This window comes from Triturus cristatus, chromosome 5_2, assembly GCF_964204655.1.
Source record: "Triturus cristatus chromosome 5_2, aTriCri1.1, whole genome shotgun sequence".
NCBI lineage: Eukaryota > Metazoa > Chordata > Amphibia > Caudata > Salamandridae > Triturus > Triturus cristatus.
This window is the reverse complement of record NC_140588.1, coordinates 1,090,853,954-1,090,870,865: the sequence shown is the minus strand read 5'-3', so window position 1 is coordinate 1,090,870,865 and position 16,912 is coordinate 1,090,853,954. Positions and strand designations below refer to the sequence as shown.

Sequence of the window (16,912 nt, the reverse complement as noted above, 5' to 3'; positions counted from 1 at the left end):
GGTAAAGCCACCAACTACGGCGCCTGTGAGGATGGGATTATTCAAATGCCAGAGTGAAAACATGCAAACTTGTGAATTTCCTGAATTTTAGATTGTCATTTTCAAGTCTCAAGTGAATGAGTAGAAAACTCCAGAGGAAGGAGCAGAGGTAACGGAGCGAGCGGCCACAGTACCTTTTCTATCGCAATCGATGAGGTGAGCTCAGACCGATATTAGCTGACCTGAGACTTGGATAGTCGTTATGGTACAAATAGAGGTGGGCGAGCCACTGAGGGCTCGAGTCAGGCTTGAGCCTGAAGTCTGTCTCTGCTCGAGGTCCTGTTGGATCCTTGAGCTCATAATAAGCCGAGCTTTCATGTGGCGCCTCCCTCCTTCCCGCTACCCAGGATGAGGCGTTGCAGCCAGAGCTGCCGACTGTGGAGTGGGAATCGGGTTCGAGTCTTAGCTTTGGTGCAACATCCTGTGATTCTGGACAAATCATTTAATCTACCTGTGTCTATAAACAATGAATGTGACTTTACATAACTGGTGCTCATGTAAAGCGCTACTCTTGCAAAGTTATCCTGTGCCCTGGGCACCCCCAACTTTTTGCTGACTGGTACTGGTCGTAACTGACTCTGACTGACCCTGGGCTCTGCCTAACCAGGGCCAGTGCTGTGGTGCAAACACAGTGAAAACACCTACATACACTAGGGTACACTAAGGGTTGGGGTACCCCTGTGATTGGTATGACGTGCCCCATAGGTCCCTAGTACATATTAGGGCAGGGGGATTGAAACTACGCATCAGTCCCTAGTATATAATAGGGCATGACAGTTTAGAAGCCAGCAGCCCTTTCTGCACTTGCTTGTGTGCACTGCTGAAGCCGGAGGTATTTTTAAAAGTGGCTCTGTGCTACAGAACTGCTTTTAAAAAGTAAATTGTGCCCAAACTCGACTTTTGTTTTGGGCACTAACAAAATGGTTAACCCAAAATGCTTGGGCATATTGGGTACCCCCGGGGTCTCCCCTAGGGGTGGAGGGTGGGGTGAGGCATCTATATGGTGGACCCTTATAAAATGAGTTTTATATGCCCTGGGTAAAGTGAAATTGCACATTTCACTCCCCACATTGTGATAAAGTGCTGCACAAAATCGACTTTGGTGGTAGGAGCCCTGTGGAGGGAGGATCTGCAATGTTTCTACAGATTCCGAACCCCTAAAGTCTCCCCTCGGTGTTCCTGGGGTGGGGGTCCTGCAGATATATGTAGTGTACTTATAAAATATGTTTTTATAAGCCCTGGTGCTGGAAAAATGGCCCAGCTCACTCTTCCCATGCCATGGGTTAACATTGGAAAAGGTTATTAGTTAATAACTGGAGAAAGAAATGCCATAAAAATAGGATTAAAGGACTCAGTAGAATGGTAATGATAAATCCAACAATATGGTATTGTGGAATTTACTTTAAAATGTGCAGACAAGAAGTTATAAGACGTTTTCTTGTCTGTAAGCCAAAATCCAACCATGTGCTGCTTTCCCTGATTGATCAGAGATAAGTGGGTGACCCTGGCTGCTTTGAGGTGATAAATGACCCCTGGGGTTACGAAGCCTCTGGGGCGGGGGGGGGGGGGAGGGGTTGCTGGCATAGAAATTCTAGAGCAGGGGGAGGAGTTGTAAACCATGAACTTCAAGAGAACGGCGGAGGGGGGGACCCCAGCGTCACTCACAACTTTGCCCTGTTTACCTTTAGCCAGATGCTGGGATTAAGGAAGGAATTAACAGGTGCAAGGGGGAGAGACTATGGAGATTAGCCATCCTAGGGCTGTGTCTAGCCAGCTCTTCTCTCCCTGCTGAAAATTCTGACATGTTGAATTTTGGAAGAATAGTGGTTTCTGGGTTAGCGTTTTGCCACACTCTGCAGGAAGTGGTCAGACCTTTGGGTGGTACCCTGCAGCCCATTGGACAGGAGTGACCTCCTGCTTCACCCAGAGAAGTTGGAATAAGTACCTGAGAGGGGCAGAACCCTTCATATCTGCTGCTTGAAACTTTAGAGAATCAGAAGGGTCTACGCTGAAGTTTGATGTGCATTCACCAGGCCTGGACTCTGAAGATTGCGCCTTTTTGTACCATTTGAAACTGCAGCGCTGTGGATCAAACCTGACTAAAGACTGGACTCCCTGAAAGCTACAGGTTAAAAGGGTTCACCTGGACATCACCACAAAGAATCCCCAGCCTGGAGTACTACCAGTGGGTTTGTAAGGGTTTTGTCCAAGTGGATTGTGGGAATTGAAGTCCCACACTTTCAAGGACCTTCTTGGAGACTCCAGAACTTGTGTGTTGGACACTTTGGGACTCACAAGAAGAACTTCAGGAAGTAGTTCTATCTGGACCCAGCCTGCTGGAGGGGGCTGCACAGGATTGGGGCGAGATCCTCCAGAACAATTGAAACTGTGAATGTGTCCCTGTCAGAGGCAACAAAATGACTTAAAGGGGCCCTGTTGGTTTCTAAGCACTAGAAAGCGACTCATCTTTAAAAATTCATATCTCTGGTTCCGTACAGTGCATTATTTTCATTTTGATGTCATTTGAAAGATACAAATATTTCCTATTTTTATAAATTGGTGTTGGATTTTTTATTTGTGTTCTGTTTTAATTATTTACTGAATTGGTGTTTTTGAATGCTTTACATACCTGTCTTTGAAGTTAAGCCTGCCTGCTCACAGCCACGTTACCAAGGGTTGAGCATAGGAATCATTTTCCAAGACTTATTCTGAGCCCTGTACTGTGTTAGTGGCCTTATTGCCAGTGGTAAATAAACATTTGCCCCAACTAGTAATCCACTTTCCAACAGCTACAATACCTTCAGGTTGAGTTTGTGCTATACTTGTTAAAAGTGCAGAAAATGCACTAAGAGGAAAAAGTGAAGCCTTAACATAAGGACAGACAGATTGATACTCGTGTACTGGATGATTGAACAAAGTGGAACCAGAAACATGGCTCATTGGCAGCTTCGCAGCTTAAATTGTGTGATCTTAGGCAAATGTTTTATTTCACCAAAACGGTTTCTTATTGTATATGAAAAGACATTCAAATATGTGAGTTCAGAATACCAGTTGTTGGAAACTATCCCTTTCAATAATTACTTCTCACTGAAGTGCTATACAATGAGCCCCTTTCATTTAAAAGCTTCCAAATGTTAAAGAAATACGCTTTTTTCTTAACTTGGAAGACTCCATCAAATTTTAAGTGTTTTTTGTATGATTTACCGAACAAACATTTCCAGGGCTCGGCTCGTGCTCGAACATCAGAGCCAGACCCTTGGATTGGCTCTGGCTCGGCTCTCACTGTTCACTTGTTTACTCGCCCACCTCTGTTATGTTATAATGTTCGACTTTACAGAGCGCACAAATCATTCCTGAGGGGATCTCAGGGCTCTAGAGCAGTCTGCACAGGTCATAGTTTGCGTAACATTAGCGGTTCAATAACCATGCTTTAAGGATTTTTTAAATGAAGGTAAGTCAGAGTGAGAGCGTAGCTGCAGGGGTAACTGGTTCCAATCTTTGGGGGCAAAAAGGAGAAGAACCGCCCCCATGTCTGGCCATATGCATGCGCCTAGGACATCACAGCGATCGCTCGCTGGATCTAAGATGGCGGCTGGGATGCGAGGCAGACGCTTGTTTTGAGGTGATACAGAGAACAAGGGTCCTTCACCAATAATTCAAGAGGAACTTATTTTGTTCAACACAATAATCAGTTTAAACATTTCGGAGCTAGCAAATGTCAGCTCACAGTTTAGATTCAACCATTTGGATTTGCAAACATACAGAAGTGTGCAACAAGCAATTTACAAAACAATTCATATTTATTCAATTGATAAAAGACACAACATGGTTCAGACAAATGGAGAGGGTCGTAAAAGGAAGAAAGGTTGTTCCAAGGGGAACGTGTAGAGGAGTGCTCAAGGGTATCATAAAATTCAAAGAATAGGGGGACGTAGAGTTTTAAAGACTGTACATGGAACCGATACTGAATAAACAGTTTGTTGTAGCCTGGCCAATCGCAAGATAAGGTTTGGCAATTCACATCAAAAACCAGAAGATTTTTTCTTGGTTGTTATGGGGGTGACAGGAAATTGTGGTCCAGGTACACATGGGGGGATTTCGTCAAAGTTTCGATCCGACTTGACGGCAAAGAGGGTAATTTAAACCTCAGCCATACGGATCTTCCTCAGGACAGGGGGTGGGAGGGGGCGACCCTTGTCAACCGTGTTAGGCGCCCGAGGCGTCCAGGGGGCATCAACTATATTCTGTATATGACCTCAGTCGTAGTTGTGAATCGTCACTTATTGAGGTTGTGGGGGGATGGCGTCAGTACCCGCAATAATGTCGCGCTGAGTGCGCACAGGCAGCGGGTAAGGTCGCTAAGTTGGTTAGGGCCACAGCCTGACAATGAGACCTTGTGCTGCTTGAAAAGACCGGCTTCCTCACTCCAAGACCGGCGCAGCTTGTTTTGAGGTAGCGTGGGAGGCTTCGGTGCCAAGATTTGGAAACTGAACACAGAAGTTTAGCAAGAGTTTATGGGAAGCCAATGAAGGGATCATAATACAGTCCAGATGGGGCGTGGGGAGCAGGTTACAGACCAGATGGGCGGCCCTGTTCGGGACAACGTGGGGTTTAGAAACGAGGCGTCATTCATCTCGACCGTCAGGGCAGTGCCCTAGTCCAGGGGGCTGACAATCAGCGCCTGGACAAGAGGTTTCTGGTCTGCAAAGGCACCCCTTGAAAAACCTTCCCGAGCGAAGGCCTCAGACCACAACCCGTGCCCGGGGTCGAATCACGCGCTCTGCCATGGAGAGGTGATCGATAAGGGCACCCAGATCTGTGCCCTTTGGTTTCGGGTCTGGGGCGGGTCCCGGCTCTGGCCTTTGGGCCAGACTGCACGCGCCTCCCCAAAAAGCAAAATGTCCATTTTACTTGCATTGAGCGGAGGGAGATGAGCGGTCATCGGGAGGGACCTCTAGGTGCAAAGAGGTAAGTGACGCAGTTTGACGTTCACTCATATAGCGCCTTGTGAGCAGAGAGCGCTTTAAAGATGCCCCTTTCTTTCACAGGGGGGCAGTGGAGAGATCTCAGCCAGGGGGTAAGGCAGATTTACAAGTGATCTGTGGGGAGATGAGGGGTCGCTGCTGAAAACCACATCTAGCTATTGTTCTGGGGTCAATGGGGGGGGGGGGGGCGGGTGACTCGGACCCTTGCTCCAAGGGGGGGGGGGGGGGCAGAGGAGGCTTACAAGGAAAACAGCAAATCTCTGCCCAGTTATGTTGGGGCGCAGCCAGCGGTCCTACATCTAGCGGCGACGAATGACCACGAAACTTTAAAATAAAGATGTGCAGCGCCTAGAAGGGAAACGGGGGCGCTAGAGAGACGAGCCAGGAATGTGAGGTGAGGGCTGGGAGACCAGGGCATGGGCGCATTTAGCTGTATGGCCTGGTGGGGGCCGGTGGCCTTCGTCGCCCCCAGCCTCTCTTTGCATTGCCTCCACAGGCCTGTCAGTCGCCCAGTGCCGCCCTCCATGCTCTCCGTGCAGCGGGTGCCATGGGAAGGGGTGCACTCCTTGTGTGCAGCGTGCATGCCAGGCACTCCCTCCCACCCCCTAGAGGTCAGTGCCCACTCTCCAGCTCAGCGCCCGGCGCGGCCGCACCGGTCGCACCCCAAGACAGGGGACACAGGAACGGCAGACCAGCCCTTTGGGCACTGCCTGACTGCCCCATAGGCAGGTCACCTTTGTGGAGTTCACGGTGTATCTGATCTGTGTTGGAGCTGCTCCACATTTCAACGCTGACGTCACGCAGCCCTCAGGAGGCACCGTCCTCACGTGCACCGCTCATCTGCCACACTGAGGTGTAATTAATCCACTTCCACCAGGGAGGCCCCTGGTGCCCGATGAGTGATTTGTAATTAAGATTTACCTGCAGATGTCAGGAAAGCGAAAGACCCGCAGCGCTTCCTGCCATGCCCGAGTCACGAGGCGGCGGCTGGGGGTGGAGCCTGGACCAAGCCTGTGGGCGGAGCTATCCCGGCCAAGCCTGTTCCCGAAAGAAGTCCCCTTTAGTCATCCTACCTCCCTTTTAATGACATGCCCCTGAAAGGATACTTTAATAGCCGGTGACAATGTTACTCAAGTTCACGATCATTCATTGTTATCAACCTTTGAAGGATGAAACGCCAAGTCGACCGGTGACCTGAGAAACCTACATAATGTACACAGAGCGCTGCAGCAGGCACATTAAGCAAATGGACTACCTTGCTAGACTCATTACGCTGCATCGTAAGGCTCCCTGACTTTCTATCAATAATGTTGGAAAACGAGGCAGCATCTGTGAGGCCTGCACAAATAACATGACTACATTTGTCCTTCACTGGGAACCAAACACCCAATTGTAGCTCTGACTCTCAGAGGGTAGCGTTGCAGAGCAGTCTGAGGCTTACTCAAGGGAGGTGGTGTGGGCTAGTAATCGCCATTTGCAGGTGCACAAAAATAACAATCAATAATTGATTGTCCAGTCTGTACTTTGCTTTATAAAAGTAAGAGTACATTTATTAAACACACACACCACTCAATACTATGCACCAATTTACAAATATACATAAGCTGTTGGAATTACTTTGTGACATTGCATAACATCTCCAAACCTCCCGCAGGGGGGGGGGTCTAGTACCACCACTCCCATGTATGCACATCAACTTGCCCCCAATGCAGTTAGTTGAACATAACCTGGAGCGAGGGCCCTGCGCACTGGCACCATCCCAGTGGCGACCCACCCCATTACCTCAACAAGCGTTAAAAAGGGGTAAACCTGCCTTGGTGACACATGACCCTGACTGAGCATCTCCTACTGCTGACCATAAAGTATGCACCTCTATATCTTAAGGGCTAGCAGTCTGGGGTCTTCACCTAAGCGCAGCAGCAAGAATCCATGTTTACGCACACTTTAGAATGACAGTACTCATCACCTTTGTTGATCATTTGAGTGCATTGCAATTACAGCCCCTAAGGGCATCACAGATGAAATCACAGGATTGCGCATATACAGCCAGACACCCTAGCAGGACTGTCTGGCAACATAGCCCCACTTGGCTTATGACATCTCCTTACACATGTGACTTACAGTCCCTTCAAAAGAAGTACTCCTGGCAACTACACTTCTCCTGCAGTGCGCCTCTTCACTTTAAAAGGAATCACAGGTAAAAGCATAGGATTACGTAAATACAGCCAGACTCCTAGCAGGAAGGTCCAGCAACATAACTCCATTTAGCTTAACATCACCTTACACAGGTACTTCACTTTACACATGTGACTTTCAGTCCACCTAAAAAGGAATAACCAATAGTAAATGCATTTCGGTGCAATTACACCACTTCACCTTCAAGGGAATGCCCTTCTCCAGATATCCCCAACTCAGCCCTTCACTCCATGATGCACTTCATAGTACACCCTCAGCTGTAGAACATAAGTTCCAGCCTAGAAGGTGTTAAAGGCTGGCTGAGCCCTTGAGGGGTTATTCTTTCAGATGCCCCGTGAAACTTAGGGATGGACTGTTCTTCTTTATGCTCGGGGAGACTGCGGTGCTACTGCAGCCCCCCTGCACCCCTTTTCACACATGAGAGTGACCCCCTCCTCTGGGGGGCACCAGGCACCAAAATGGCAGATTTCTTCGTGCTGGGGGGGGGGAGGGGGGGGGGAAGACGGTGCTCCTCCAGCCACTCCCCCAGCACCTTTTCACAAGTGAGGGTGACCCCCCTCCTCTGGGGGCCACAAAGCACCTAAACTGCAGATTTCCACATGCCTGGCGAGGCATTATGGGGCGCTTCATGCTCCTCTTTACCAGCCCCCGCCACTGGGAACACTCTCCTCTGCCCTCAGGGTCTCTGATTCAGCAGGGTGCGGTCTTCACTGGCTCCCTGCGCCAGCCTCTCGCCAGGCTCTCCTTCTGGGACTCTCTTCTCCCTGCGCAGAGGCCCCTGCTTCTGTGCACCAGTCCTGGGCTCTTCTTCTGATGCTGATAGGGTCATGGCGGCAGTCAGGGGGTCTCTCCTTCCAACTGCCCATTGCGCCAGGCTCCAGCACTGTTGGAAGGCGTTCTCCGGGGGGCTTCGGAAGACGTTCCTGACCACCCTTTGACCCACCTCTCCCAGAGTTAGTCTGAGCAAGGGCGGGGAGGCTCTTCCTGGAAGGGTCTCGTTCCTAGGATCGCACACACTGCGCTTGCACTCTCTGACAGAGGGACACCACACTGAAGTTCTTCGTAAGACAGTATACTTTATCGTAGATGTAAGGGATCTTTATGATCCGAAAGGCAGGTAGGGAATCAGTGCCACAAGCAGCGGCGATCTCGTGATGGGGGCAAGGGGGACAGTCTTTGAGTTCAGTGTCTCTGCGGAGTATCCTGCGCACAGCTCTCAATCCTCGAGCTGGGGGGATGTTGCTTCTCTCGGCAATCTCTGCCGATTCCCTTGGAGGAGAGTGCCGCGAGTCACTCAGCAGGCACAGGTGGTTTCGGAGTCGGGGGAGCCGCGACAGCGTCAGCAGGGCTCAGATGGTTCAGAGTTCGGGAAGCCGCGACAGCGTCAGCAGGGCTCAGATGGTTCAGCGTTCGGGGAGCCGCGACAGCGTCAGCAGGGCTCAGATGGTTCAGAGTTCGGGGAGCCGCGACAGCGTCAGCAGGGTTCAGATGGTTCAGAGTTCGGGGAGCCGCGACAGCGTCAGCAGGGCTCAGATGGTTCAGATTTCAGGGAGCGTTCTTCGGTTCGGGGAGCGATCGAGCCGCGACCAGGTCAGCAGGCTCTCGTCGGTCCAGGTCTTCTCTGCCTCCCGTCCCTTCAGCACCCCTTGTTATTCTCCCCCTCCTCTTTGAAGTCCGGAGCCCTCGCCGAGAGGGGTCTTGGTGCCTGGGGGCGGTGAGTCGGGATTTCCTGTCGCTCGGCCCTTTGATCTGTTCGGGTGGGTCTGGGAGGGACTCCAGACACCCAGCAGGCGAGGCGCCGCTCACCGGGGGCCTGGTGGCCGATCGAAACCTTCCTTGGGGAAGAGACCAGAGGTGTGACAGGGACGGCGCCTCCCGGTCTGGCTTGGGGGGTTTCTCTCTCCCTCGGCCAGGCATGCGTGTTGGGGTCTGGCCGGCCATCGGGATGTTGGGCCATGGTGACCGGAAGTCTGTGACATCGGGGATCGGTGCGGTTGCAGGGTGGCTTGCTGGTTGGGAGGGCCCACGCCACGAGGCCGGTCTCACAAGCACCTTCACCCTCAGCAGACTACACCCCAGAGAGAGCTTCTCTTCCTGTGCAAGCACTTTTTAAAAGTTGAGTAGGGGGCTGGCAGGAAGTCTCTGTTGGTCCTATCAAACAGCGACACATCACGTCCCTGCCCCTGCTCCCTCCTTCTTGTCCAGCCTCTGGGCTTGTTCAAAATGGCGTCGTCCAGGGTTTCTGGCCACATGTCTCTGAATCCTCTTCCCCCACTCTGCATTCCCTCCTTGGTGCAGCCTGGTGCCTGGCACTCAGCGACAGCGGTTGATGGATTGGCCTGTAGCCCCTCCCATCTTCTCTTCGTGGACAGGAGGCCCTGCTTGTGGAAGAAAGGTTATCAATCCATCCAGCTGAGGTCAGCCCTCAGCCTGGGTCTGGTCATGGCTGGTTTAGAGAAATATGACAGTTCTGGATGACCCAAAAGCAGTACAAATATGACTTTGGACTCTGCAGAATACTTATTTTCACATTCGCTACATTGGACTTAAGTGCGTGTCCGGAATCTGTAGGCCTAATGGAAGTTAATCTAGCCCCTGGCCCCACATCCCCATAGGGGAATAATGAAGTGAAAACAGTAAAACACACTGACTTTCCCTGGCATGTTTCTTTCCAGCGTATAAAGCCTATTCCATGTCACCAGCCAATACTGCATACGTCCTGCCACACCATTCACTTTGTAGCTGCTCCTGGACTGCGCACGCTAGGAATCTCCCCTGCGCAGCCCGTACACGTGTGCACACGCATGTACACATGTGTCTGCATGTAACCAGCCCGATGTCCCTTACTCCAGCTGCTGCGCAGTGGCCTGGTCAAGCCAGGGGAACACCAGTAAAATCCCCATGCAGTCTCTTACATCCTGAGTTCACTGTGGGTGAGTCCCAACTTATGAGGCTCCCCCACAGTAAAAGCTCAACAATAAGGTGCTCAAAAAGCGAAAAATCAGGGCGGCCCATAGTGTCAGAACCACCTTCTAACAAATAAGCATTGGTAAAGACAGCGCCAGCGAGACCCTAAAAGGCAGGGATGGGTGTAACACATAATTTACTGTTTCAAGTGCACGTGTCTCTGCCTTTGCACTGTTTCAAGTGCGCATGTTTATGCCTTTGCACTGTTTCAAGTGTGCCTGTCTATGCCTTTGCCCTGTTTCAAGTGTGCATGTCTCTGCCTTTGCACTGTTTCAAGTGCGCATGTCTCTGCCTTTGCAATGTTTCAAGTGCGCATGTCTCTGCCTTTGAACTGTTTTAAGTGTGCATGTCTCTGCCTGGGCACTGTTTCAAGTGTGCATCTCTCTGCCTGGGCACTGTTTCAAGTGCCCATGTCTCTGCCTTTGCACTGTTTCAAGTGTGCATGTCTCTGCCTCGGCACTGTTTCAAGTGCGCGTGTCTCTGCCTTTGCACTATTTCAAGTGCGTGTGTCTCTGCCTTTGCACTGTTTCAAGTGTGCATGTCTCCGCCTTTGCACTGTTTCAAGTGCGCATGTCTATGCCTTTGCACTTTTTCAAGTGCGCATGTGTCTGTCTGGGCACTGTTCAAGTGCGCATGTCTCTGCCTTTGCAATGTTTCAAGTGTGCATGTCTCTGCCTGGGCACTGTTTCAAGTGTGCATGTCTCTGCCTTCGCACTGTTTCAAGTGTGCATGTCTCTGTCTGGGCACTGTTTCAAGTGTGTATGTCTCTGTCTGGGCACTGTTTCAAGTGTGTATGTCTCTGCCTTCGCACTGTTTCAAGTGCGCACGTCTCTGCCTTTGAACTGTTTCAAGTGTGCATGTCTCTGCCTTTGCACTGTTTCAAGTGTGCATGTCTCTGCCTGGGCACTGTTTCCAGTGCGCGTGTTTCTGCCTTTGCACTGTTTCAAGTGCGTGTCTCTGCCTTTGCACTGTTTCAAGTGTGCATGTCTCCGCCTTTGCACTGTTTCAAGTGCGCATGTCTCTGCCTTTGCACTGTTTCAAGTGCGCAAGTCTATGCCTTTGCACTGTTTCCAGTGCGCGTGTTTCTGCCTTTGCACTGTTCAAGTGCGCATGTCTCTGCCTTTGCACTGTTTCAAGTGTGCATGTCTCCGCCTTTGCACTGTTTCAAGTGTGCATGTGTATGCCTTTGCCCTGTTTCAAGTGCGCATGTCTCTGCCTTTGTACTGTTTCATGTGCGCATGTTTCTGCCTTTGCACTGTTTCAAGTGCGCATGTCTCTGCCTTTGAACTGTTTCAAGTGTGCATGTCTCTGCCTGGGCACTGTTTAAAGTGTGCATCTCTCTGCCTGGACACTGTTTCAAGTGCCCACGTCTGTGCCTTTGCACTGTTTCAAGTGCGCATGTCTCTGCCTCGGCACTGTTTCAAGTGCTCGTGTCTCTGCCATTGCACTGTTTCAAGTGCGTGTGTCTCTGCCTTTGCACTGTTTCAAGTGTGCATGTCTCCGCCTTTGCACTGTTTCAAGTGCGCATGTCTCTGCCTGGGCACTGTTCAAGTGCGCATGTCTCTGCCTGGGCACTGTTTCAAGTGTGCATGTCTCTGCCTGTTCACTGCTTCAAGTGTGCATGTCTCTGCCTTCGCACTGTTTCAAGTGTGGATGTCTCTGCCTAGGCACTTTTCCAGTGCGCGTGTTTCTGCCTTTGCACTGTTTCAAGTGCATGTCACTTTAAACCTCTCAACCCAGCTGTCTTAGAGAGCAAGTGCAGGCCTCAAGAGCACTGGGGAGCGCCAAGAGAGGCTGCTCCCTCCAATCAGGGCGCTGCTTTCATGCTTGTTGACCGCATGTGACCAGCGCCAGTATTGGTCAAGGGAGTTTGCTGGTGCCCGCTCTGCAGTCAACAGAAGAAAAGGCCAGAGGTTCAGAGCGAGGGAGATGTGTGTTTTTTTGTCTTCCCCCACCCACCCTGTAGACGCAGCCGCCACTGAGCACCTCAGCCGTAGGGAAACGCTTACCATGGCGACGAAGTGCAGGAGACTCATGCCCGGTTTGTTCGCCTTGGTGTCGGCCAGCTTCAGAAGGGATGAAATGTGGAACCCTGCGGCGTTGCCAGCGTAGCCCCCCTGTGAGGTAAAGAGAGAGACATCAGCAATCAGAAGGGATGAAATGTGGGACCCCGAGGCGTTGCCAGCGTAGCCCCCCTAAGAGGTAGAGAGAGAGACATCACTAATCAGAAGGGATAAAATGGGGGACCGTGAGGCGTTGCCCGCGTAGCCCCCCTGTGAGGTAGAGACGTCAGCAAAAAGACAAAGCCCTGCGCCGGGCATTAACGAGAGACAGGAAGGGGTGAGTAGAGAGGAGTGAAGAGATGTATACAGAGGAGTGAAGAGATGTATACAGAGGAGTTAAGAGGTGTATACATGGGCTGAGGTATACAGAGGAGTGATGAGGTGTATACAGAGGAGTGAAGAGGTGTATACAGAGGAGTGAAGAGGTGTATACAGAGGAGTGAAGAGGTGTATACATGGGCTGAGGTATACAGAGGAGTGATGAGGTGTATACAGAGGAGTGAAGAGGTGTATACAGAGGAGTTAAGAGGTGTATACATGGGCTGAGGTATACAGAGGAGTGAAGAGATGTATACAGAGGAGTGATGAGGTGTATACAGAGGAGTGAAGAGGTGTATACAGAGGAGTGAAGAGGTGTATACAGAGGAGTTAAGAGGTGTATACATGGGCTGAGGTATACAGAGGAGTGAAGAGATGTATACAGAGGAGTGAAGAGGTGTATACAGGGGAGTGAAGAGGTGTATACAGAGGAGTGAAGAGGTGTATACAGGGGAGTGAAGAGGTGTATACAGAGGAGTGAAGAGGTGTATACAGAGGAGTTAAGAGGTGTATACATGGGCTGAGGTATACAGAGGAGTGAAGAGATGTATACAGAGGAGTGAAGAGGTGTATACAGAGGAGTGATGAGGTGTATACAGAGGAGTGAAGAGGTGTATACAGAGGAGTGAAGAGGTGTATACAGAGGAGTGAAGAGGTGTATGCATGGGCTGAGGTATACAGAGGAGTGAAGAGGTGTATACAGAGGAGTGATGAGGTGTATACAGAGGAGTGAAGAGGTGTATACAGAGGAGTGAAGAGGTGTATACAGAGGAGTGAAGAGGTGTATACAGAGGAGTGAAGAGGTGTATACAGAGGAGTGATGAGGTGTATACAGAGGAGTGATGAGGTGTATACAGAGGAGTGAAGAGGTGTATACAGAGGAGTGAAGAGATGTATACAAAGGAGTGAAGAGATGTATACAGAGGAGTGAAGAGGTGTATACAGAGGAGTGAAGAGGTGTATACAGAGGAGTGAAGAGGTGTATACAGGGGAGTGAAGAGGTGTATACAGAGGAGTGAAGAGGTGTATACAGAGGAGTGAAGAGGTGTATACAGAGGAGTGAAGAGGTGTATACAGAGGAGTGAAGAGGTGTATACAGAGGAGTGAAGAGGTGTATGCATGGGCTGAGGTATACAGAGGAGTGAAGAGGTGTATACAGAGGAGTGATGAGGTGTATACAGAGGAGTGAAGAGGTGTATACAGAGGAGTGAAGAGGTGTATACAGAGGAGTGAAGAGGTGTATACAGAGGAGTGAAGAGGTGTATACAGAGGAGTGATGAGGTGTATACAGAGGAGTGAAGAGGTGTATACAGAGGAGTGAAGAGGTGTATACAGAGGAGTGAAGAGGTGTATACAGAGGAGTTAAGAGGTGTATACATGGGCTGAGGTATACAGAGGAGTGAAGAGATGTATACAGAGGAGTGAAGAGGTGTATACAGAGGAGTGATGAGGTGTATACAGAGGAGTGAAGAGGTGTATACAGAGGAGTGAAGAGGTGTATACAGAGGAGTGAAGAGGTGTATGCATGGGCTGAGGTATACAGAGGAGTAAGGAGGTGTATACAGAGGAGTGATGAGGTGTATACAGAGGAGTGAAGAGGTGTATACAGAGGAGTGATGAGGTGTATACAGAGGAGTGAAGAGGTGTATACAGAGGAGTGAAGAGGTGTATACAGAGGAGTGAAGAGGTGTATACAGAGGAGTGATGAGGTGTATACAGAGGAGTGATGAGGTGTATACAGAGGAGTGAAGAGGTGTATACAGAGGAGTGAAAAGGTGTATACAGAGGAGTGAAGAGGTGTATACAGAGGAGTGAAGAGGTGTATACAGGGGAGTGAAGAGGTGTATACAGAGGAGTGAAGAGGTGTATACAGAGGAGTGAAGAGGTGTAGGTGTATACATGGGCTGAGGTATACAGAGGAGTGAAGAGGTGTATACAGAGGAGTGAAGAGATGTATACAGAGGAGTGAAGAGGTGTATACAGAGGAGTGAAGAGGTGTATACAGAGGAGTGAAGAGTTGTATACAGAGGAGTGAAGAGGTGTATACAGAGGAGTGAAGAGGTGTATACAGGGGAGTGAAGAGGTGTATACAGGGGAGTGAAGAGGTGTATACAGAGGAGTGAAGAGATGTATACAGAGGAGTGAAGAGGTGTATACATGGGCTGAGGTATACAGAGGAGTGAAGAGGTGTATACAGAGGAGTGAAGAGATGTATACAGAGGAGTGAAGAGGTGTATACAGAGGAGTGAAGAGGTGTATACAGAGGAGTGAAGAGGTGTATACAGAGGAGTGACGAGGTGTATACAGAGGAGTGAAGAGGTGTATACAGAGGAGTGAAGAGGTGTATACAGAGGAGTGAAGAGATGTATACAGAGGAGTGAAGAGGTGTATACAGAGGAGTGAAGAGGTGTATACAGAGGAGTGAAGAGGTGTATACAGGGGAGTGAAGAGGTGTATACAGAGGAGTGAAGAGGTGTATACAGAGGAGTGAAGAGGTGTATACAGAGGAGTGAAGAGGTGTATACAGAGGAGTGAAGAGGTGTATGCATGGGCTGAGGTATACAGAGGAGTGAAGAGGTGTATACAGAGGAGTCAAGAGGTGTATACAGAGGAGTGAAGAGGTGTATACATGGGCTGCGGTATACAGAGGAGTGAAGAGGTGTATACAGAGGAGTGAAGAGGTGTATACAGGGGAGTGAAGAGGTGTATACAGGGGAGTGAAGAGGTGTATACAGAGGAGTGAAGAGGTGTATACAGAGGAGTCAAGAGGTGTATACATGGGCTGAGGTATACAGAGGAGTGAGAGGTGTATACAGAGGAGTGAGGAGGTGTATACATGGGCTGCGGTATACAGAGGAGTGAGAGGTGTATACAGAGGAGTGAAGAGGTGTATACATGGGCTGCGGTATACAGAGGAGTGAGAGGTGTATACAGAGGAGTGAGGAGGTGTATACAGAGGAGTGAAGAGGTGTATACATGGGCTGCGGTATACAGAGGAGTGAGAGGTGTATACAGAGGACTGAGGAGGTGTATACAGAGGAGTGATGAGGTGTATACATGGGCTGAGGTATACAGCGGAGTGAGAGGTGTATACAGAGGAGTGAGGAGGTGTATACAGAGGAGTGAAGAGGTGTATACATGGGCTGAGGTATACAGAGGAGTGAGGAGGTGTATACATGGGCTGAGGTATACACAGGAGTGAAGAGGTGTATACATGGGCTGCGGTATACAGAGGAGTGAGAGGTGTATACAGAGGAGTGAGGAGGTGTATACAGAGGAGTGAAGAGGTGTATACATGGGCTGAGGTATACAGAGGAGTGAGGAGGTGTATACATGGGCTGAGGTATACACAGGAGTGAAGAGGTGTATACATGGGCTGCGGTATACAGAGGAGTCAGAGGTGTATACAGAGGGGTGAGGAGGTGTATACATGGGCTGCGGTATACAGAGGAGTGAGGAGGTGTTTACAGAGGAGTGAAGAGGTGTGTACATGGGCTGAGGTATACAGAGGAGTGAGGAGGTGTATACATGGGCTGAGGTATACAGAGGAGTAAGGAGGTGTATACAGAGGAGTAAGGAGGTGTATACAGAGGAGTGAAGAGGTGTATACATGGGCTGAGGTATACACAGGCGTGAAGAGGTGTATACATGGGCTGCGGTATACAGAGGAGTGAGGAGGTGTATACAGAGGAGTGAGGAGGTGTATACAGAGGAGTGAGGAGGTGTATACATGGGCTGAGGTATACAGAGGAGTGAGGAGGTGTATACAGAGGAGTGAGCAGGTGTATACAGAGGAGTGAAGAGGTGTATACATGGGCTGCGGTATACAGAGGAGTGAGGAGGTGTATACAGAGGAGTGAAGAGGTGTATACATGGGCTGAGGTATACACAGGAGTGAAGAGGCGTATACATGGGCTGAGGTATACAGAGGAGTGAGGAGGTGTATACAGAGGAGTGAAGAGGTGTATACATGGGCTGAGGTATACAGAGGAGTGAAGAGGTGTATACATGGGCTGCGGTATACAGAGGAGTGAAGAAGTGTATACATGGGCTGAGGTATACAGAGGAGTGAGGAGGTGTATACATGGGCTGAGGTATACAGAGGAGTGAGGAGGTGTATACAGAGGAGTGAAGAGGTGTATACATGGGCTGAGGTATACAGAGGAGTGAGGAGGTGTATACCTGGGCTGAGGTATACAGAGGAGTGAAGAGGTGGTATACAGAGGAGCGAAGAGTTGTATGCATGGGCTGAGGTATACAGAGGAGTGAAGAGGTGTATACAGAGGAGTGAAGAGGTGTATACAGGGGAGTGAAGAGGTGTATACAGAGGAGTGAAGAGGTGTA

The 16,912-nt window shown here is 50.0% G+C and overlaps 1 protein-coding gene across 2 annotated transcripts in view; it reads right to left on the bottom strand.

Moving 5' to 3' along the window:
• Positions 1–16,912, bottom strand: part of LOC146829731 (uncharacterized) — a 170,483-nt gene that overhangs the window by 34,161 nt on the left and 119,410 nt on the right. For both annotated transcript variants that reach the window (XM_085608453.1, XM_085608454.1), the window contains exon 8: positions 12,197–12,304. In XM_085608453.1, coding sequence (XP_085464579.1) covers positions 12,197–12,304 — 108 coding nt within the window. The remainder of the gene's footprint in view (positions 1–12,196; positions 12,305–16,912) is intronic.